Here is a 25,000-nt window from a genome sequence, read left to right on the forward strand (position 1 = left end):
ACACAAATGAAAAGGTTGTTGGTAATGAAGTAGTTTTCTGGATGAAGGATCTGCTCAGTCCAAACACAAAATAAACCTTGCCGAAATTCCCAAATCACCATCCGACCTACGGCAGCCCAGCGGTTCAAACAGTCTCATATCTCAGCTTTCAGAAAGCGACGTTCTGGGTTTCCTTCTTCAACGTAACAAACAACAGCACTGGAAGACCAAACAATCATCCACCATTTCACGGTTTACAAAAACCAAGAGTACTTTTCCCATTCCACATGCATTTCTCTGGGTCAAACACAGAGGTTTGTCCAGCATGTAGCCGTCTAGACTTATTAAAAATGGCTAACGCTCAAAATCATTCCTCAATGGAGCGAAGTCAGACTTAAACACCAGATTTAAGTTGAGAGTTGTTGAGTTGACTAAACTGTTCGTAAAAGGAATCTGTCAATGGATGAATTTACGAATGTTTAAATTTTAATTCAGAGTTTTAGTGAATATACAAAAATCGTGCTTAAATTGTAACACTGAATGTGTAAATATTCGCCAAAAAAAAACGTAAAAAAAAACGCTTATTTGCGAACTAGTCACACAGCAAACGACAAAACACCTATAAAAATGATAGTGAACAAGCCGAGAGACGACAATAATTGCGCAAACTATCTTAATTAAATGTAAATTTACACAAGATTGTGTTTATGAATAAATTACAAGTTGCGAAAAGCAGAACCGATTATAAAACTTATTCGTAAACGGTCATGTCAACATAAATTGAATCATTATTGCTTTTAAAAATAATCTACATACTGTAAAACCGAGATCTGATTCTTGCAAACGTCATCCATAAACGCATCATCAAACGTTTATTTACACAAGATTGCCTTTATGAATGATTTATAATTATTGTGAAACAAGTCGAATAAATTCATCAGCTATTTTTTATAATTAAATTCTTGCGCAATTTGTTAAATTCGCCAAAAATATAAAAAGTGAATTACGCAAGATTGCATCAGCAAATAATTTACGGTGTGAAATGAGCCAAGTTAACTCTTAACCAACATTATTCATAAACACATACTCACGTTAACTTTCATAAAAAACAAAACGTTAATTTTCATGAATTATTTACTAAATAAATTAAATTTACTTTCATCTAAAAGGTCAAAACAACAGAAGAGACTCTGCTTTTAACACCTCAGACTTTGTTCTCAGCCTTTGCTAATTAAGTTTGACTGCTTTACTGATCATTTAGAAATTGTGAAACTATAGAAAAAATTAGCTTGAGCAAATTTTTCATCACATCGTTCTTGTGCGAATTATTGCGAAATTACGTTAAATAAAATGACAACATAAATTCCGCAAGATTGCTTTTGCAAATAATATAGTGTGAACTAATTTGTAAACATTCATAAATGCATTCTCACGTAAACTTTCATTTACTATTAAACGACAGTTTGTGCAATATTGCTTTTACGAATAACTTACCAAATAATTAAAATAAACTAATTAATTCCCAAAATCTAAAAAGACCCAATCAACAGAAGAGACTTTACTTTTAACTTCCCACAATTAGTTTTTATTCTCGTCAAATTAAATTTGGTGTTTCGTCTGACTGAGATCCGCACAAACTCAAACTGCGGTAATCGTGATTGTCTACGATGAACAAATGAAATGGTAACATGGTCAAAAACGAAACGCATGCATCATCTCAGAAAACCACTGTGGATTAATGCTCTGATCTAGAGTCAGCCGTACTTCGCTAAAACCTCAGTACGACACAAACGCCGATAACGAATTTAACGTTATAAACGAATTTAACGAGTGGTCCGTGGCACCGCTCACACAAAAAGCTCTTCAGCCGGAGGATCATCAGTAACGGCTGGAGCTGAGGTAGGTGGAGCCGAGACCCTTCAGACCCTCGCGTCTGCACTGCGTGCTAGTATTTAGAGTTTCTGTGGGACGCTTAAAAAAAACAAACAAAAAAAAAAAACACGACTGAGTCTACGATGATTCTAATCCAAACGTTTCTGACTTCAGTGTACTATTGATGCTTGTTTCCACCATAAGATTAAATTGTAATAAATTGCGACTGTAATTGTAATAAATTCGAAAATCTGTTGCGGGAGGGGCTGACCTATTTTTTATTTTTTTAGCACAAAATTCATAATTTCTTGCAATTCTAACTATTCCTTACAATTGTGGGCTGAACTTTCCCTCGAAATCTTGACTTTTTTTTTAAAGTACATTTTGACCTCACAAGAGTTTTCCATCCCCCCAAAAAACTTCGCACCGTTTCAAGTTTATATCTCACAATTCTAACTAATAGTCCAATTTTTCCTGTTAACTGACTTGACAAGTTTTTGTAATGCTAACTATTTGTCGCAACTGCGCTTTTATATTTCGCAATTTCGATTTTTTTTTTTGTATTTTTTTTCCGGATTTTTTTCGTAACAATTCGTATTCAGTATATGTATTCGTATACAGTTCATATTCGCAATTGTAATTTCTATTCTTCCACAATTGCATGTTTGTACGCTTTTTACAATTCTGACTTTTTTTTCACGGCCCAATTTCTTGCAATTGCAAATTTAAACGTTTTGTAGCAAAAAAAAAAACTTTATGTATCACAATTGCAAGTTTATAAACTTTTGCGATTACAATTTAGACTTGTCAGTTTAAGGGTGTGCGTGTCCACCGAAGTGTTATTCCCAACACAAACACATTTTTTTGCCACGTTTTTTTTTTTTTTTAACTGCAGCAACGTGGCGAGGTAGTGAGCGTTCTTTTCTTTAATCTACGACACTTGAAGAAGCGCTCATTATTAGCTGCACACTTTTAACGCTTCGGTGGACGCGCAACATGAACTACGACTTTCTCACAATTCGGACTTTTTGTCCTCAAAATCGCACGTTTGTATTCAACCAATTTTTAAATCGTTCAATTCTGATGTAATTTCCAGCGATTGTAACGTTTTCCCCAGAAATCGAAGACCTGAGCGTCAAATCCAATTTAGAAAAGTTCGAAATGAGCGACGTAACTCAAGAGTCAGAATTGCGACATAAAAACCTCACAATTATCCTGGTTATTTGTTAAATCAAATGGCGGACCCAAGCTCTAACGTGCGCACACTAAAAGCGAAGACCTCCTCAAACTAAAATAAACGTTGCATTTAAATTCGTCATAACTGAAATAATAATAAAGAAACGACGAACAAACCAATTCTGACCAGGATTATTGCAAAACCTTCCTGGTTTATCCACTGATGTCTAGAAAGGTGTTGCTTGTTTTGCCTTACGCTGGGTTGAGTTGATTCTGAACTGTAATAATATCTCAGTCTGAGGACGTACACACGTCAAAATAATGTGCATTTGGACTCATCCTGGGATGCAGAACGGCACGACCACCAACGATAACGAAACAGTCTCGTCTGTCAGCACTTTTATTGCGAGTGTGTGTTACTGACAGCGCTACAGACGACAAAACACACAGATAAAATCGTCCCGTCCAAATTTCCGTGGCTTTCAGTCGACGATGACGAGCGAAACAAACACCGCCTCTTTATAACCTCCATTCATAGTGGTTCCTCCCAGGACAGAAATCGAGATAAGAACAAAAATACACGCGAGATCTCCAAAATCGAGATTGTTTGTTTAGAAAACAGACAAACCAGGTGCCCCCCCCCCCTCCGGCGGCCATCTCAGAAGTCTCTGCTAAACGTAAAGTGAGGTTTGACCTCATCTCTGGCCGTGCAGGGCTGAAATGACGGGTGTTTGCGGGCCGTTGGCGGGCTGTGGGACGGGCGGCCACGAGGGAGGCGGATGCATGTGGTGGTGGTGGTGGTGGTGGTGGAGTGTGTGGTGTCCTGTCGGGGAGGACGGCGGGAGCCACACGGGCTGCTGGTTTGGGGGCGAGGAGGCCCAGAAGGAGGCGTGAGGAGGCGAACAAGCCATAGACACCTGCGCTGAGGAGCCTCCACCCGCAGATACGCCTCCACCAGGGCACTCGGACGCCCGCAGCTTGGAGAACATCGTGATGGCGTCCGGGAAGTTGGGTGGGGTGGCTGGAGTGTTGCGTGGTGTGCACATCTGAACACAAAAACACACACACACACACACAACAGAGAGAATTTAACTCAGGAACCATTATATTCTGTGTCATTTAGTGATGGGTCGTTCATTTAGAGTGAATCTTTGATGTAACTCGAGAACGAGTCGTCGTCTCAGGGAGTGATTCGTTCGTTAGCACAGGCACACATTGCACAGGTGGAGAAGATTGATTCCATGCTGAACATGGTCAACGAATGACTCAAAAACCAAAGATACGAAAGGTGAGCTAATCATTTAGGCTCTGACGGTGTTCATTGGTGACTGTCTGTGTCACACGAACGAATGACTCGAAATTTAATGCGTGAGCCACGTTAATTACAGACAAAACACCAGGTAAACAATCAATGATTACTGTCTTCTAGCATATCTACTGTAGTTCTGACGGGTTTGTTGTGTGATCAACGTTTGGGCTAGTTGTAACATTTCAACAATATTTTGGCAAATTGAGTATGAAATGTCTATTATAGAAACGTTTATTTCTCGCGGCTCACCCACAGCATTAACTACAGGGTGGGACTACAAAATGGGATTGGTTGCTGATATTAGCGTCCTGTTTGGTATATGTGAGGGGCAAACTTTTCAAGACGGGCGCTAGCCATTTTGAAGTCGGCCATCTTGGATCCAACTTTTGCTTTTCCAATAGGAAGAGGGTCATGTGACACATCAAACTTATTGGGAATAATATAAGAAAAACAGTGGTGTGCTTGGTTTTAACGTAACTTTATTCTTTCATGAGCCCCCTCATATATACTAATGTGCCACAAACAGGACGTTAATATCACCGACCATTCCCATTTTATTAAGGTGTATCTATATAAATGGCCCACCCTGTACTATAGCAATGATCACCTCAGGTACTGATTATGGGCTTTATTCAGTGTTAAATGAGACAAGGTAAACAATCAATGATTATCATCTCTTTCTTACAGCATTCTACTTTAGTGATGCCTTGTTTGTCGCCTCACAGCAAGAAGGTCGCTGGTTTGAGTCCCGGCTGGGTCAGTTGGCGTTTCTGAGTTTGCATGTTCTCCCCGTGTTGGCGTAGGTTTCCTCTGGGTGCTCCGGTTACCCCCACAAGTCCAAAGACATGCGCTATAGGGGGATTGCGTAAGCTAAATTGGCGTGAATGAGTGTGTCAGGGTGTTTCCCAGTGATGGGTTGCAGTTGGAAGGGCATCTGCTGCATAAAACATATGCTGGAATAGTTGGCAGTTCATTCTGCTGTGGCGACCCCTTTTAAATAATAGACTAGGCTGAAGGAAAATGAATCAATGAAGAAGTGACCTTGTGCTAGTTATTAGCAGCAGAAACAAATCATAATTTCATTTGACGTGTCATTTGACCCCGTGACCCCTCGAGTCACTGAAAATAGCCTGCAGAAGAAGGTGTGTGTTACAGTACATGAACGATACACTGACGGAAAACACTTGTGGAGTCAGGTCTGTAGTTAAACCACACACACACGCACACACACAAGGTGACCGACACAAGAGCAGGAAGGGTCATCAGGAGTTTGTGGGGTTTCACACACACGTGTGCATGTAGGTCAGTGTGACATTAGTATGGACATAAACACTGAAAGGACATGTCTTCAATAGGGAAAAACACAACAAGTGGAGGAAGATTTCAACTACACAGAATATATCAAAGATATGCAGATGAAGTCAGAATTATCAGCCCTTCTGTATATTTATACATCCCTAATTTCTGTTTAATGGAGACCTTTTTATTTCTGATCATAATAGTTTTAATAACTCATTTCTAATAACTGATTTATTTTCTCTTCGTCATGATGACAGCAGATAATATGCGGCTAGATATTTACTTGTATCCAGCTTAAAGTGACATTTAAAGGCTTAACTAGGTTAATTATGGTAAAGTTAGGGTAATTAGGCAAGTCGTTTTCAGGAGAAACTACATCTTGGATTATTCATTCATTTTCCTTCAGCTTAGTCTCTATTTCAGAGGTCGTCACAGCGGAATGAACCACCAACTATTCCAGCATATGTTTTACATAGTGGATGCCTTTTCAGCTGCAACCCAGTACTGGGAATCAGCCATACACTCTTACATTCACATACACTCATACACTACGGCCAATTTAACTCATCAATTCCCCTATAGCGCATGTGTTTGGACTGTGAGGGAAACCGGAGCACCCGGAGGAAACCCACGCTAACACAGGGAGAACATGCAAACTCCACACAGAAACACCAACTGATCCAGCCGGGACTCGAACCAGCAACCTTCTTACTGTGAGGTGACTGTGCTAACCACTGAGCCACTGTGACGCCCCATTTTGGATTAACTTCATTTAAATAGTATATTTTGATGACAATAATCTAGAAATGCTCCAGTTTTATAAATAATAAATGATAGATTTCAGTAAAAGTAAACATTTGAACAACAGAACAGTGTGCTGGAGATAGAAATAAGCATATATGAATCATTTATTTAGTGTGGAGAGAAAAACGGACGTGACTCATGCGCATGTACATCTGCGGCCCTCAGGAAATGGGTCCCGTGTGTTTATAAGCGTCTCTTTGTGTTGACTGCATCTGTATCGCGCGCACATACACAAACCCCCTCTCATCCAATCAGATCCTGCTCTCAGCTCAGCTCCGCCCCCTTGCCCATATATGGCTTACAGCTGCATGATGTAATGGCTGCTCTCAAAATAAAAACAAACACAGACCGACTTCCTGCCTCTGCCTTTCTCAAACACACTCCCTATTCCCATGCAGCCAGATTACACACACACACACAGATGCAGGCACACACTTGTCGTGGGTGTAGGCTGACGTTGAGGTTTTAAAACGCAGAATCATATCGCAGCATGTCTAGTGGGACTGGATTTGTGAGAAGGAAAACTCCTGTTTCAGTCGTCTGCTGAGGTTCAGAAACAGCTGCATGTGTGTAAACAGACCCTAAAATCACTTCATCAACACCCAGACTGCATGATCCATCACATGTTTGACGGCGGAGTAAAATCTGCCTTTTTTTTCTTGCAACAATATATCAGGAACAAACAAAAACATTGTTTCCCTCAAGAACCTTTTTTCTATAATAAAAATGACAATAAATCGACATCAGCGACAATAAATAATCATTTATTTAATTAATTCAAAAAAATATATTAAGATACAAAACTGAAACGGTTTAAGATTTACTTTTGATTAAAATCCTACCATTTCTGAAGGATTCGCTTTAAGTAAATAACTAAAGTAAATAAGTAGCTATGTAAATAAGATGTTAAGTAAATAAATATAAGTAAACAAATAAGCAAATAAAGTAAATAAGCGGTTAAGTAAATAAATAAGCAAATAAGTAGGTATGTAAATTAAGATTCAACCATTTTTGAAGGATTCGATTTAAGTGAATAAATAGGTAAATAAATATACAAGTAAATAATAAGTAAATAAAGCAAGTAAATAAGTAGCTGTGTAAATAAGTAAATAAATATACAAGTAAATCAATAAACAATTAAATAAGTAAAAGCAAGTAAATAAGTAGGTATGTAAATAAGTAAATAAATAAGTGAATATATAAGTAAATCAATAAGCAATTAAATAAGGGAATAAAGTAAATAAGTAGGTATGTAAATAAGTAAATATATAAGTAAATCATCAAGCAATTAAATAAGGGAATATAGTAAGTAAATAAGTAGGTTGTAAATAAATAAGTAAATAAACAAATAAGTAAATAAATAAGCAATTAAATAATGTAAATAAGTAAATAAATATATAAGAAAATAAGTAAATAAATAAGCAATTAAATATTGTAAATAAGTAAATAAATAAGTAAATAAATAAGCAATTAAATATTGTAAATAAGTAAATAAATATATAAGAAAATAAGTAAATTAATAAGCAATTAAATATTGTAAATAAGTAAATAAATATATAAGAAAATAAGTAAATAAATAAGCAATTAAATATTGTAAATAAGTAAATAAATATATAAGAAAATAAGTAAATAAATAAGCAATTAAATATTGTAAATAAGTAAATAAATAAGAAAATAAGTAAATAAATAAGCAATTAAATAATGTAAATAAGTAAATAAATATATAAGAAAATAAGTAAATAAATAAGCAATTAAATATTGTAAATAAGTAAATAAATATATAAGAAAATAAGTAAATAAATAAGCAATTAAATAATGTAAATAAGTAAATAAATATATAAGAAAATAAGTAAATAAATAAGCAATTAAATAATGTAAATAAGTAAATAAATATATAAGAAAATAAGTAAATTAATAAGCAATTAAATAAGTAAATAATGTAAATGAGTAAATAAATATATAAGAAAATAAGTAAATAAATAAGCAATTAAATATGTAGGTATGTAAATAAGTATAATTCAACCATTTCTAAAAGATTCGCTTTAAGTAAATAAATAAGTAATAAAATAAGTAAATAAGGTAAATATGTAGGTATGTAAATAGGTAAAATTCTACCATTTTTTGAAGGATTCGATTTAAGTAAATAAATAAACAAGTAAATAAATATTCAATTAAATAAATAGGTAAATAAATAAGTAGTTAAGTAAATAAATAATCAATAAAATAAGTAAATAAATAAAGTAAATAACTAGATATGTAAATAAGTAAATAAGTAGTTAAGTAAATAAGTAAAGAAATATATAAGTAAACAAGCAAATAAATAAGTAAATATATAAGTAAATAAGCAAATAAGTGGTTAAGTAAATAAGTATTAAAATAAGTAAATACATAAAGTAGGTATGTAAGTAAATAAGTAAATAAGCAAACAAATAAGTAAATAAAGTAAAGAAGTAGGTGTGTAAATAAGTAAAATTCTACTATTTTTGAAGAATTCGATTTAAGTAAATAAATATGCAATTAAATAAGCAAGTAGGTAGTAAATAAGTAAATAAAGAAGTAGTCAAGTAAATAAATAAGTAAATAAGTATGTAAATAAGTAAATAGGCAATTAAATAGGTAAATAAAGTAAATAAATAAGTAGGTAGTAAATAAATAACTAATAAAATAAGTAAATAAGTATGCAAATAAGTAAATAAAACAATAAATATACACACACACACGCTTTGTTTTGTAACAGCAATCATAGTTTTGTTCTCTTTCCTTGCTTTGTTGATCTGCTTTTGATCCATTCGAACCATAAACACATAGAAAACTGTGTTAAATATCCACTCTAACACACAAACTCCCACAGTACAGCTCAATAAATTAGACTATTTGAGGCTGAGCTAAAAAAAACATCTCGTCATGGTCTTGACATCAAATCTGAGGCTCAAAGAGAAGAACATGCTAGAAACACTCTTAAAAACGTGTGCTTCTACACTGTAATATATATCTGTTAATTAACACTTTCCATATTTGTGTGTGTTTTCTGTATAATCCTGGTAGTGAACTGCATTATGGGATGTTGATCTCTGCTCTGACGACTTTTGATGTTGAATATTCAACTCTACAGTTTAACAAAGTGACTTTTATTGACATTTTAGTAGCTTAAAAGAATATAATGTATAATATATAGAGAAACAAGTCTGTAAAATAGCAGAAAAATGTACTGGCAAGGTTTTTGTAGCATAATATACAACACTAACCCAGACAATATAGCACTTAAACTATTAAAAATGTTCATAAGAGTCACTTCTTAGAGTTTTTCAAGGTTAAAAGTTGTTGGGAGAAAGATCAAATGATCCCATAATGCAATTCAAAAGCAGAAATAAACAAATAAATAAAAACACGAATCACTAAATATGGAAAAATGCTAATTCACTGATATTTTTGGCAGTGCAGGAAGCCCTGAGTAGCGTGAAGTGTGTATTTGAGGCTCTTCAGGAAGTGCGGCCTCTCATTATTCTCTCAGATGCTGTGTTTGAGATGGTCTGATCACAATGACAGGATGCAGAACACGCCGATGTTTCTCCATGTTCAATGCACTTACCATCTGGTGATGACTGGGGATGTTGGCCTCCTGGAAAAACGAGCTGAGGGCCGTCTGCGGGGAAACACAGACAGAAAGAAGAACGTGAGATGGAGGAAACTGTGCTGATACATTATGTCTTGTGAATTATTTCAAATATTTCCCAAATGATGTTTAACAGATTCAGGAATTTTTCACAGTATTTCCTCTAATATTTTTTCTTCTGGAGAAAGTCTTATTGGTTTTATTTCGGCTAGAATAACAGCAGTTTATAATTGTTTAAAAGCCATTTTAAGGTCGATATTATTAGCCCCCGTCAGCAATATTAGTTTTGGATTGTCTTCAGAACAAACCACTGTTATACAATGACTTGCCTAATTACCCTAACTTTACCCTAATTACCCTAGTTAAGCCTTTAAATGTCACTTTAAGCTGAATACTAGTAAATATCTAGTCTAATATTATTGTCATCATGGCAAAGAGAAAATAAATCAGTGATCAGAAATGAGTTATTAAAACTATAATGATTAGAAATGTGCTGAAAAGATCTCTGCATTAAACCGAAGTGATCTGCTTTAGAAACGTCGCTCTGTTCTCCCTCCTCCCGGCGTGTAGCGGCTGCGGGTCAATCAGTTCAAGAGCTCTGTGATCCCAAAAAGCGTTTCTAAAGCGTCACACGCAATCTGTCTGATCTCTAGGAACTACTGCATTACACGGGCTCAGAGATCAGAGTAAGAGTGGACAATAAACATCAACACAAGCAACACTGCTTACACTTTGGGTCCGCACTAAAGACAGTAGCTGTGTTTCCATCCAAAGATGTGAATTAGATTCATGCACGTCACATCACATGAAACATTAGTGAATGAAGCAGCGGTTCCTTCTAATGACAACACGATCATCACTTCCTGATGAACTTGCACATATCAGTCAGAGAAATGTTGTGTAGTGTGTTGGGATTCGCCACTGCTGGGTTTTTCTTCTTTAATAAATGAGTTGTGTCTGAGAATACGAGGACGAAGCACAATGAACGCAATGCTGTGGCGTGAGAGGCTCTTTGGGAGCGCAGACTGATGCTCAAGACAGTTCTGGAGGGAATAATAATAATAATACTTTAGAGTTATGTTGTTTTCCACTTGCTTTCATCTTGTCACTGATGTAGAACCGAATCCCCGGGCTACTTAGAATCAGGATATGATTGATTATGAAAACAGTCCTTCGAAATGTCGATTTATTTGAGATTTTGCGGGAGCTGTCGGAGAGTGCGACCTATCGAAGCATTGCTCGCTACCTCATTTGTTCTGAAACAGGGATTGAAACGGTTGCAGTGTTGCTCTTTGTTCTTGGTGCGGCTCGCTTTCACACGGCAAAGTTTCTAAACGGACCAAAATAGCTAAAACAAGACACGTGTGAGTAAACTCTCCTCACATTGCTCAGAGTTTCACGGTTTATTTTGCAGAGTCCCGCTCAGCTGTCAGGGGGAGTGGTGGTTTGGTGTTTGACAAGGTGCGCGCGACGTGTCTGAAGAGCGAGGAGGGATGCGATGGGGAGGGGTGAGAAGGGTACGCGACGTATTTGAGGACCGGGAGGGAGACGCGCGATTTCCAGGAGATTATCACTCGTTTGCGGGCATCTGGGAGTCTCCCGCAAATGCACAAGCACACCTTGGAGACTTGGGATGTCTGGAATGACCTCCCGCCCTACTCATAATTCTCTCTTCATATAGCCGTATGCCTGTTACATATCCATAATACACTGTGATATACACGGCTCGGATCGTATCGCTTTCTCACTACAATCAATCCACTCCAGAGTTGTTTCAATCAAGCCGAGACCACCTCATTCAGGCGATTTCAGAGCGATTGATTTGGCGCGGATCCGAGTGCGATTACTGCATTCACATATGCCAAACGAACCGCGCTAACTGGGCAAACGAGACAGGTTCCAAAGTCTAGGTGTGAAGGCACCCTTAGTAACTACCCATAATGGGTTACCAACAATATACAGATAACTGTATATCCTTACATCTGGAAAGTAAACATTCATTTTCCTTCGGCTTAATGCTTTATTTATCAGGGGTCGCCACAGCGGAATGAACCGCCAACTATTCTGGAATATCTTTTACGCAGCAGATGCCCTTCCAGCAGCATCCCAATACTGGGAAACACCCATACAAACTTATTCACAAACACACACACACACACACACACGTTCTAAATGTTTTAAATCCATTTCTTAAGAAATAAACAGTATTTAGGGATGACACGGTGGCTCAGTGGTTAGCTCTGTGGCTTTACAGCAAGAAAGTCGCTGGTTCGAGTCCTAGCTGACTCAGTTGGCGTTTCTGTGTGGAGTTTGCATGTTCTCTTTTTGTTGGCATGAGTTTCCTCTGAGTGCTCCGGTTTCCCCCACAGTCCAAACACATGCGCTATAGGGGTTGAACTAAACTGGCCGTTGTGTATGAAAGTGAACGAGCGTGTATGGGTGTTCCCCAGTACTGGGTTGCAGCTGGAAGGCCATCTGCTGTGTGCAACATATGCTGGAATAGTTTTCATTTTCCATCGGCTTAATCCCTTTATTAATCTGAGGTCGCCACAGCAGAATGAACCGCCAACTTATCCAGCATATGTTTTTCGCAGCGGATGCCTTTCCAGCTGCAACCCATCACTGGGAAACACTCATTCGCACACATACACTACAGACAATTTAGCTCACCGATTCACCTATACCGCATGCCTTCGGACTGTGGGGGAGCACCCGGAGGAAACCCAAAACAAATGTAAATTCGCCACTTGTGGCGCGTGGGCAAAGTCTGGAGAGTTTGAGCATGTTTAGACCCTCAAAAATGCGATTCATACTAGAGAAGAAGAAGAAGATGACTTGCTTTATGGTTTTCTGGGGAGTCTATCAGTAGAAATTGAACAATAAAATGTAAAATAACATGCTCATCATTGTATAAATGTGACTTGTGACTATTGCGATGTCGATGCTTAAGAGATATATTGTTCAGCCCTAGTCACACAGTATGCAAAGACCACTATACTGTCTGCGAGCCGTTCACCACTTGCTGTGAGTGTGGATGCCAGGTTTGCACATCGAGGAATCCTCCTTTTAGCATTGAGTGCCAGCGCTAATACAATGCAGATGCTCTGTGCTACAAGCGAGGATTGTTTAGAGTCGTACCCGTGTGTGTGTGTGTGTGTGTGTGTGTGTGTGCGCAGTAGGAAATGAGCAATAGTGGTGCTCTTTAAACGAGAACAATCTCCGTACACACACGGCGGCGTTTGGGGGGAGGGACGCTGAAGATTTGATGACAAAGAACTCTGTGGTTGTGTAGCAGCGGAAACAATGGCGGACTGGCGAGTTCATCTTGATATGTGTGTCACGTCAAGCCGCAGACATTCCTGCACCGGCCGGGGCTGTTGTTAAACAGAAAAAAAACCAGAAAGAGAGTGATTTTTAAAGGGGGGAAGGGGGAAGAGGAGACGTGTTCCCAGATGAGAAGGCCAGACACTCATGTTGTTGAGCAATATTTTGGTTTAAAGGCCAGCTCAGGGTCTCTCTGAGCATGTGAATCAGCGCCAAAAGCATATTGTTTGTTTTAAGAAGATAGACTGCTAGTGCTAACGCATGCTCCTACGAAGGTCGCTGACTATTAAAAACAGCACTATAATCACAACACGGCTATATTGATGTCACAGGAATTATCCTGAATCACTTTCAGCTGAGTGATGATAAAAAGACACTTTAAAGGGGACGTATTATGCAAAAATCTCTTTTATTTAATCACTTTTTACTTAAACACAGTTGTGCGTCAGCAGAGTGTAAATATATAATCAGCTTTTAATGATTCAAATGTATTGATTTCATTGTTTATAATGACACTTGATATAAACAGTCTGCAGAAACACTCTGATTGACATTCTCACTTTGTATGATGTCATCAGAGGGGGAAAGCCCCGCCCATTATTCACAATCTCTCCCTCATTAGCGTCGGATGTTAGTCTTCTTTTTGAATCTGCCACTATGCTGACATATAGGCATTTGTAGCTCCGCCCTCTTCTGAAAAAGAGTCTCATTTGCATTTAAAGCGACAGTAACAAAAAGGCCACGATTAGTATCAAACGCTCAAAGGGTCAGTTTCAGAGAGTTCATTCATTCATTCATTCATTCATTTTAATTTCGGCTTAGTCCCTTTAGTAATCCGGGGTCACCACAGCGGAATGAACCGCCAACTCATCCAGCATTTGTTTTACACAGCGGATGCCCTTCCTGGGAATCACATACACACATACACTACGGACAATTCACCTGTACTGCATGTCTTTGGACTGTGGGGAAAACCGGAGCACCTGAGGAAACCCAGGGAGAACATGCAAACTCCAACTGAAACACAGAAATGCCAACTGAGCCGAGGCTCGAACGAGCAACCCAGCAACCTTCTTGCTGTGAGGCACTACCTACTTCGCTACTGCGCCACTGCTTCGCCCATATCAAAGAGTTATAAAACATTGCAGATCATTCTTGACAACCACCCCATTCACTTCGAACAGTGATCTAGTTTAACAACTGCAATTGGGATAAATGGCTATTTATATTTATATTTATTTATATTTATATTTTAAACCTGCGTCCTGATGGTAACATTTCAAAAGCTGAGTGAAGGGGATGTGAATTATCTTTAAAAATTAAAAAATAGCTTCTTTCCAAATAAAATCCGCAGCGAATGTTGTTTGTGATCAGTTATCTTATTTGCCTGATTGATCATTTGCAATTAATTTCTTCTCCTGTTTAAGTGTTGTGTTACCAAACCATTAAACAATATTATATGTCAGAACACTCTCTATTAATGATCTACAGTATAGGCATGGGACGATAACCGTGTTCAAGGCATACCGCCGTTTGGAAAAGTCAAGGTTTTAAAACCGTCAACATTTTCTATAATACGTTATAGATGTATATATAATACGTTCCTAATGTACGAGTAAGATTTTTTTATTTACATTTTTTTGTTTGTTTGTTTGTTTTTTAGGACGGCAGTATCTCCAGCAGAAAAAATCTCCAAAGATGCTGTTTTAAACAACAGAAATCTGTGTTTTTGAAACAAATGAAGACAGCAGAAGTCAATAATTCATTTTCATTATTTAGCCTGACATGTTTACTGTTCCGAAATATGATAAATGTTTCCCAAATTAAAATATTTTGTGTTGAAAAGGCAAAAAGGTTTTGTTTTTTACCCAGATATTTAAAAAAGAATATATTTTAGATCAGTAATCTCAATACTGTGACACCATGATATTTATGTCCAAGGTTATCATACCATCCGAATCATATACGGGCCCATGCCTACTACAGTATATGCCATGTTTAAAGTCTGTGTACTAACATTAAAACTTCTCAACTTGCGGAGGAGACTGAGGCACTGACTTGTTTTCCTATAAATAGCCTCTACATTACTATCAAAATTCAGTTTACTGTTAATAATTGTTCCTAAATACTTAAAATTTGAGACCTGCTCTACTATTTTCCCATTTATGATGACTAGTGGGGCGTCAGGGTGGCCTTCCTGCGGCAACCCATCACTGGGAAACACCATACACAATTATTTTTCACTCATACACTACGGACAATTTAGCTCACCCAATTCCCCTATAGCGCATGTTGGACTTGTGGGGAAACCCACGCGAACATGGGGAGAATAGAAATGCCAACTGACCCAGCTCGAACCAGCGACCTTCTTGCTGTGAGGCGATCGTGCTACCCACTGCGTCACCCATTCTTACATTTCACTAAAAGAATATCTAGGTCAAGTGTGTCAACATTTGCAATTCTTGGGCAGATAAATATCAGCAGCTGTAATCAACTCATTTCAGAACAAAATCCACACGGGAGAGCAAGACATTTCCACACGCAGACTTCAGTCCAAGTTGCAGGGTGTTGAATTCTTTCCAGCAAAATATTTGACAGTAATTTCACTAAAGTCTCTGCAGTAGGGCTGGGCGATATGGCAAAAACGCAATCTCAATAATTATTTTCCATATTGAACAATAACCATATATTTCGATATATGTTGATAATGCTTCCAGATTTTAAAGAGCACCCCAACAATGACTGAAGCCCCAAAAATTAGAGGGTCCATTAAATGACATTTTAGGCTGAAAATTCGGTACATCAACACACTTATATTCCCATTGTTGCACATTTCTGCTGTGTGATTGGCTCTTATAGAGTTAAAAAGTCCAGAGCTTCTCATTGTTATTGACATACATTTTATCATGATTCGGTATAATATCGTTTATCGGCCTAACCCTACTCTGCAGAGTTTCATTTATTTCTATTTTTATACTCCCAATGCATTAAACGCTTTCTTGTGCATGTTTTCTGCTCAAATGTAACCAAATCACAGATATTTCTGTTAACCAATGCAACAAAGATGTCACAGATCGTCACTTTTGATCGCTCGTAATTAAAAAGCTTTCAAATGAAGGTCATCTGGTTGGGTTTTTTTTGTAATTACTGTATTCATGAAATCTTAAGCTTGCAACTTTACCACTTTACCACTTTAGTGGTATTTGTGATATTTCTTGTGCTGTTCGGTTTTGCTGTGCTGTTCATTTCATTCCTCGTTACATTTTTGACCTCAAAAGACATTGAACTCTGTAATTTATATAAAGGAAACATGAGAGAAGCAAGGAGAGAAACTTGGGTGTTTACATATTACCCCTATAAAGTCGGGCTGCACAATATATATCTTTTCAGCATCAATACTGCAACGTGTGCATCTGCAATAGTCACATCGCAAAGATACGCAATGTTGAGTTGACTTTGCAGTGTAATTTTTACATTTACATATACATAACCATAATAATGCACTGTCAATTTCACTTTTATCTGTGCCTTGTTGCATTTAAATATGCTTTTAGTTTGTTTATTACATGTTATGCAATGATTCACTCCCCTACAGAATCATTACAGTCAAAATTAATCCCTTCAGTAACACTTTAGGGACTGATTCTCACTATTAACTAGTTGCTTATTAGCATACATGTTATTGAGATATTGGCTGCTTATTAATACTTATAAAGCACATGTTCTGTATGATCTTATTCTACATTCCTTATCCTACCAAATACCTTTACCATTAGTGTTTAAATATTTATATTTTCTTTACCTGGTACTTGGGATTTACTTGATATCTGTGAGATGTTCCTTGAGAAATCTTTTTATTATTAGTACTAATAGTATAATTAATAATTAATAATAATAATAATAATAATAATAATAATAATAATAATGTCTGTCCACATAAAATGTATTAGTGTGGACATGGCCTTAAATTGGTTTGAAATGCTCACATGCAGCCACAGGCCTTAAAACACATGCAAGTGGTAAACTTTTTAGTAACTTTATGGTTGAACTTTGCAGTGACTCCACAAATCATGCATGTTTTCATCTGTGGCTGCTGGTCAAATATAATCCTGACTCGACATTGCAGATCCTGCGATATGACTTTTGCGGATGCACACATTGTGATATTGACGGTGAAACATATAAAGAGTTGAAGTCAGATTTATTAGCCCCCCAGTATATTTCTATTTAATGGAAAGAAGAGTTTCAACACATTTCTAATCATAATAGTTATAACTCATTTCTAATAACTGATCTCTATTATCTTTGCCATGATGACAGCACATAATATTTCACTTCTAGACACTAGTATTCAGCTTAAAGTGAGATTTAAAGGCTTAACTAGGTTAATTAGGGTAAAGTTAGGGTAATTAGGCAAGTCATTGTATAACAGTGGTTTATTCTGTAGACAATCTAAAACAAATATTGCTTAAAGAGGCTAATAATATTGACCTAAAATGGTTTTAAAATGTAAAAAACTTCTTTTTTTCTAGCCGAAATAAAACAAATAAGACTTTCACCAGAAGAAAGAATATTATAGGAAATACTGTGAAAAATTCCTGAATCTGTTCAACATCATTTAGGAAATATTTGACAAATTCACAGAAAAGTTGACTTCAACTGTATATATCGCAGCCCAGCCAGACGGTGATATCCAAGCTCTCAGTGAAAACTGCAAATTCCTGCAGCTCCGGTGGGAATAAACGGGTACTGAACATGCCCACAGAGAGCCATCTCACCAACACGCATCGTGCTCACAATAAAACCAGGTCAGACATGTGCAGAATCAAACACAGACAAATGGACACTCCACACAGAAGCTGCTAGAGCGTTTCAAACTCAATTTGCTCTGTAATGTGGACGCTGCTCTGAGAACACCCCATTTGTTGCCGTTTTCACACTTGGTTTGATGGCCAGGTCTGAAGCATTCACTGTAGTATTTGGTTCCGAACTGCGGTACATTCGTAAATACGACTGCGGGTACAAGCGACAGATGTTTACCTCAGTAGCTAGGTAACGGCTCAGAAGGAGACGGCGCCAGCATCACCGTTTAATTCATGTTTTCTTGCTTTATTTTTATCACTACAACAGCATGTGACAGCCACAGACTGAAAACGATGATGCTCTCCAAAAGGAAGTGAAGTGGTTTATAAAACGTAGCAACGGTTAACAGATGGAATTCTCCATTTATTGTCTCTGTAGCGTATTTGATTGTTAATGATAGCTCTGAGGATGTTAACTGAGGATGTATGCTTTTGTTAACGTATTGAACAGTTACCTGCATGCAGCATTTAGGATTGACAGTCATTAGGATGCTGCAGTCCAAATTCTAAACATTGGATTTTTTTTTTCACTTGGTTTCTCTCTACTAACATGACTCAAACGCAGGTTGCCAGATTGACAACAAACAGGAGCAAGCCTGATGATAGAGTCTTACGTTGATCAGCTAAAGCAGGGGTCACCAATAACGGTCCTGGAGGGCCGGTGTCCCTGCAGGGTTTAGTTCCAACTTGCCTCAACACACCTGCCTGATTGTTTCAAGAATACCTAGTAAGACCTTGATTAGCTTGTTCAGGTGTGTTTGATTAGGGTTGGAGCTAAAATCTGCAGGGACACCGGCCCTCCAGGAACAAGTTTGGTAACCCCTGAGCTAAAGTTTACGTTTGTACTATTTGAATTGTCAAAAATAAATAAATAAATAAAAATAAATACACCTCGTGTGGATTTTAGAACTCTGAATCGGCATCTCATTTCGGAGGATGCCACTATCCTCTTAGTAGAGCTACACTATATTGGAAAAACATACACTGCGATATTTACATTTTCTGTGATTTAATTATATTGATTATATTATATTTTTCTCAAGATAATATAATCAACAAATTACAAGCAATGATAAAATAGAGAAAATATACAAATGATACAGAATTACGATTATCAAATGTACAATAAATCTGTAAATTCTTTATTGTGTAAATATTTAAATAAGGGTGGCGAAAAAAAATAGATATTGCAATATATTGTTGTGCTTTTCATCGCAATAAATATTCGATACACTAACGGCCACTATCGATATTTTATTACACAAAATTATTAATTTACCCGTTGTGAGTCTCACTACCCAATATTTACTAGTCTGTTTGTTCGAGTAAATAGTGGTGGAAGCAGCAGCCAGTGAACAACACAAGTTAACAAACAACAACAGAGAAGAAGCGCGGAAAATAATGAAAAACATATCAAAGACCCACCTGCTAGTTTCCACTCTAAAATGTGGAGACACTTTGGGGTTTACGAGACAGGAAAGGCACTGGATAAAAACTACGCAATCTGCAAGAACTGCTTTGCAATGACAAAATATAACTGCAACAATGCGAATCATATCGCCACAGAATTGAATGGTGAGTTACCTGTATCATCCCACCCCTATAATTAAATACAGTTAATCTTGTTAAAGCTACAAACTCGTGCCCAAATCCTTTAAACATGCTTAAAATGTTTACACCGGCCTTAAAAACACAAGCACTTGATACACTTTTACTTTATTATGGTTAAACTAAAAATGACTCCAAAACTCTCATGTGTTCAAAACTTTTGTGCCTGCTCAACTATAATCTTGACTCATTGCACGTCCTGCGATGTGACTATTGCGTATTCACACATTGCACTGATATCGATGCTAAAATGAAATATTGTGCAGTCCTATACTTGAGGTCACATTTTCAGCATACACTGATGCCTTCATGACTGAAATTAAATACACTGTTTTCCACTAAGGAAATATACTGAATACTGATATTCCACTGAAATATAGTTAAACTGGCAGTGGGCTGGTTATAAAGATGAAAACAAAGACAGACGTTCAGACATGGAGCACACATTTTTAAAGCAGAATTCCTGACTTTAGCATTGTTTTTCAGATAAATAAACATGTTCGCTTAACATCCGCAAACATGATATGGTATTTTTATGATTTAGAGGAGTCAAACTTACATGCAGCACCATTAAGAGATTGTAGTTTGTTTCTTTTCCTCTAAAGTCTTGCACGATTGTATTTTTTCTCAGATTTTATTGTTATGATCTGATTCACTTTGCAGTTGGTTGGTTTGATTTATGGATTAAAATTTAAAACACAAATGAGAAAATTAATATCAGAATTAACCAAATTGTGTGGAAAAAAGTGGGTGTCCTTTATTACACTAGGAAAAAAAGAGCTTTGGATGAATCTACTGCATTTATACTGACAGTCAAGGCTATGTCAGAATAAGGGTGTGTTCACACTTGGCAGTTTTGGTTTGATTAGCAGATGCACTGGTGTGATTGCTGTTAATAATGTGGTTCATTTGAACATGCAAACATTGGTTCATTCATGGTCATGCTAACATTGCTACTGATCAAACAAGCTAACAAAGAGCAATTAAAGAATGGGTCTTGATCACTGATCTAGAATAGAGAACTGGATTGCTAATTATGTCATATTAGGTAAGCCTTGCTATGGTCATGCGGTCTATGGAATTATTAGGAAAATGTATGATTTTAATGTGAAAACTTTGCCTAACAAGACACTCACTTGGATTTGAAACCTCAATGTGCACTGTCTACAAAAAAATGTCCTAAATATGTAATAATAATTATTTATTTGGGCTCGGGAAGCTTTTCTGCTATCAATAAAGAAGCTTAGTATTGAGAAGAGGATCTAGCACACAATGAGCAATCCAGTCGTTCTATATAGATCACTGGTCTTGGACTACTTCCCAACGAACTCCGGTGTGATTCTACAAAAAAGATGAGCACAATACAAATCAAAGTCATCTAATGCCTAGTTCACACTACAGGATTTTAAGCCCAGATTGAGCCCAAATCGCTCGCGTCATAAGAGCAGACTTTGCTTTTCCAGTGAGCATGTGCAGTTCATACATAAAGTATACGTGTACATGAGCGGAATATCCATCGAGCCATTTTGAACTTCAACTGTGGTGCACATGCTAGTCACAGGAACCCAAGCCATTGAAATGAATGGGTTTTGTAGCACTTCAATTTCCACATAAGAATGCACAAGCCATTGAAATGAATGGGTTTCATAGCACCGCAATTTCCATGTCAGAAAGCTGCTTCAAAGGGATTTCACAGTGACTATGAGGCAGTACACACAGAATGTCTTTCCATTGCGCGACTTTTCTATTATTTATTTATTTATTTTTTACGTAAACACGCGTTTGACGGATGTGTGACCGTTACGTCTTTTGAAGTGCTGTCCACATGAGCACCACATTCTTTAGACGTCGTGTGAAATTAACAGAACTTCAACCTTCCCACACGGAAGAGCTCATCACTGTCAGTTCCACAGCAGGACCAATCAGAACAGCGCGGAGGCGGGACAAGTATTATAAGTTTCTGTTTACAGGTGCTTAGTGGCTTTGTTTGTATACTCTAGTGCTTATGTTGCACTTTTTATTGCGTTTTTTATCGCCCGCAGCTAGAGAAGTAATGAAACCAATTGCTGGACCTTGCTTTTTTTGGTCCGGAAATGGCATTTATGACAAACCACTGGTCAACAAATGGATATTACTACAGCGTGTAAGCTTTAGCTGTCTAAGGCTGCTCTGCACTCTTGATGTTTCCACAGAATGAGATCAGAAGGTTAAGAGCAGACCTTTCTGACCTCTTCATCTGTCACCGAAGCTATACATCGTATAAGAGCTATAGAGATCCAAAGAAAACACTTGTCCTAGACCTCCACTTGGTACCGTCAATCAAGCTGGTAATACTAGAGAAAGAAAGAGAGACCGTGCTAGACCACCTGTTCAGCAACCGCAACATGCATTGGAGAAAGCATCTAGACACTGCGGATACTTCAGGATAAACCCAGCTTAATAGAGAACGTCAATGCTGAGAATGTAAACAAAGGACTATCTGTTAGCGAAGGTGTGGCTGACTTCCTTTATTTCACAACGAGAAATAAAAAAGGCTAGTAAACATTGCATAACCCTGGTGCGGCAACAGTTATGACAACACCAGCACTGACAAACAAGTGAAGTGTAGTATGTGTAGTACGCATGCGGTGCAACTGAATATTACCTAGTATATAACAGATGACATTACCCAGCAGATTGACTACAGTTGACATGTTACTCTCTCAGAAAGCAGTGGATTTGTGAATACAAGTGAAATGATGCAACATGACAATGGCAACATGTTGAACGTAGTATGTCTGGATTGCATTCATGCAACAAATATTCTTGCGTTTCACTTTTATTTCATTTTTCCCCTGGAAACAGTGTTACTAGATGGGAATTGAGCTCTGTGTGATTAACTTTGACTTTTTAGTTCATCATTTGCGGAGCACCAAATCAAAACATATTATAATGCATACGCAAAGAGGAACTTCATGCGCACAATTTAAGTAAAATAACGGCACGAATTATTACAAGCTAACGATTTTCTTGAAATTAAGGTGGTGCCAGTATTCTAGCGGTTAGTGTCAATATTTTAGCACTACATTGTATAAAAAACACAAGGAAATTAATTACTAAATTGTTAATACAATCTAGTGAATTGACAGAACACTTTAATTAATTTTCTAACGCAAGTCTTCATCATTATTTGATTCATCTGACAAATAAAATAGTTTAAATTAAATTAACATGTCAAGTTAGAGAAACATATTGTCGTGTGACTAAACAATATACAACTGTTTGATATCTTTATCATTAAAAGACCATTACCAATTATATATAGCCCACTAGGGATGCACAATATATCGAGAAAATTATTATTATCGCGCTAATAGCATATGCAATAAATGAAATTACATTTAAGTGCCAAGAATTTGTGTGCTACAGCCCAGCAAGTAGGGCTGCACAATATTGAAAACATTAAACATTGCGATATTTAGTTTTTCTGCAATATATATATATTGCGATATGAATATAATTTCACCTGACCATATGGCTTGAATAGCACTTTTTGGAAAGAAATCATTTATTTAGATTGATTGGGGTGATTTTGTAAAGGTATGAATGATGTATAAAAGATAATAAACAAATTGCAAGCAAAAGAATTACAATGGAGCAATGAAAAAAGTCAAAATAACAAGTGTTTTCTGAAGACTCAAACAGTATTCAGGTACAGCAACTACATAGTCTTCATCACATTGTACTAATGTACTTTTTTACAGCCAAATGCTTTAAACTCTCTTGAAATGCATTTAAAACGCATGCAAATGACAAAGTTTCACACTGTTATGGTTATACTTTGCAATCACTCCACAAATCTCATATATTCCAAACTGTAGTCTGATCAACTATAATCCCAACTCAACACTGCAAATCCTGCGATGTGACTATTGAGGGGACATGCATCGCGATATCGATGCTGAAACGATACATTTGTTTTTAAAAGAAGTCTAATAGATGTCTAAACATAGACGGCTTTGTTAAAACAAGGCTAAATTTGAGCAGTCAGTGAACATCTAATAGACATCAAAGAAAATCCCAAAACTAGACTAGTCATCAAATACAAAAAATGAACGACTACATGTGAAGTCTGTCGAATCTGTAGTTGATGACTAGTCTAGTTTTGGTCTATTCTTACATGTCTATTAGATTTTCACTGACAGCCCAAATTTAGCCTTGCTTTAGCCAAGCCATCAACGTTTAGATGTCTATTAGACGTCTAAACACAAAATTGCTTGGTGGGAGGAATTATCCAAATCTGACCAATCAGATTGGGCCTTTAGAATACTTTCACTTGTTTTAAAGTCTTAATATTTCTGTCTTGATGTAGTTTTTGTCATTTAATTAGCTTTGAAAATATTTATACAAACGGTTTATTTTAGTTTGATCATAACATTAAATAATAATTGTGTAAATGCTAATGACATAGCATTTTGCAAGTCAGCGATATGGTAAGAAATATCATTATCGCACCTTATTTTCCTATATCGTGCACCCCTAATGTATGCTTTATTTAAAAACAGCTCATATTTCAGTCCAGACATAGCCTGGTGTTGTCAGTGTAAACTTTACTCTACTTACTAGGGTTAAGAATGGATGTGTACATGCATGTGTATTTTATAAACAACACACACACATATAAACTAGTCAAACCAGTGTGCGCCCTGTAGCCAAGCACTGAACCGTTTCAAACATTCAACACACTGCACCGACTAACAAACCACATCAACAAACCCTTCACGTGAGCGGATGTGAATGATTAAAAAGTGTACTTGGCTTTATTTGGCAGAATTTTCACCAGGGAATGCAAATAAAAAATGGTTTCCCGCTGTGTGTGTGTGTGTGATGGTGTTGAAACACTGCTGATGAGATCTTCTCTAAGGCACGTCCGTTTGTGGCAAACACTTCCTCCTTACAGGAAACACTCAAAACAACCATACCACACGTCAAAATGTACGCTGTCGTGAAACTAGATTAGAATTATTAATAAATAAAACAAATGCAAACCAATATGGACCGTTTCTGCTATTGCTGTTTGGCTGATATATCTTTGATACAAACCTCTCTTTGGGTAGAATACAAGACAATGGTTATGTCTAGCCATATCTAATCAGTAGAGCATGGCGCTAGGCT

General features: G+C 37.0%; 1 protein-coding gene across 1 annotated transcript in view; it reads right to left on the reverse strand.

Annotated features, from left to right (window-relative positions):
* Window positions 1–25,000, reverse strand: part of ubald2 (UBA-like domain containing 2) — a 31,636-nt gene that overhangs the window by 148 nt on the left and 6,488 nt on the right. Inside the window, exons 2-3 of the mRNA XM_056454373.1 lie at window positions 10,029–10,082; window positions 1–4,073 (exon numbers count right to left, since the gene is read on the reverse strand). The exon at window positions 1–4,073 is cut by the window's left edge and continues 148 nt beyond it. Coding sequence (XP_056310348.1) covers window positions 3,723–4,073; window positions 10,029–10,082 — 405 coding nt within the window. The 3' untranslated portion in view covers window positions 1–3,722. The remainder of the gene's footprint in view (window positions 4,074–10,028; window positions 10,083–25,000) is intronic.

This window comes from Danio aesculapii, chromosome 3 (genome assembly GCF_903798145.1).
Source record: "Danio aesculapii chromosome 3, fDanAes4.1, whole genome shotgun sequence".
Classification (NCBI taxonomy): domain Eukaryota; kingdom Metazoa; phylum Chordata; class Actinopteri; order Cypriniformes; family Danionidae; genus Danio; species Danio aesculapii.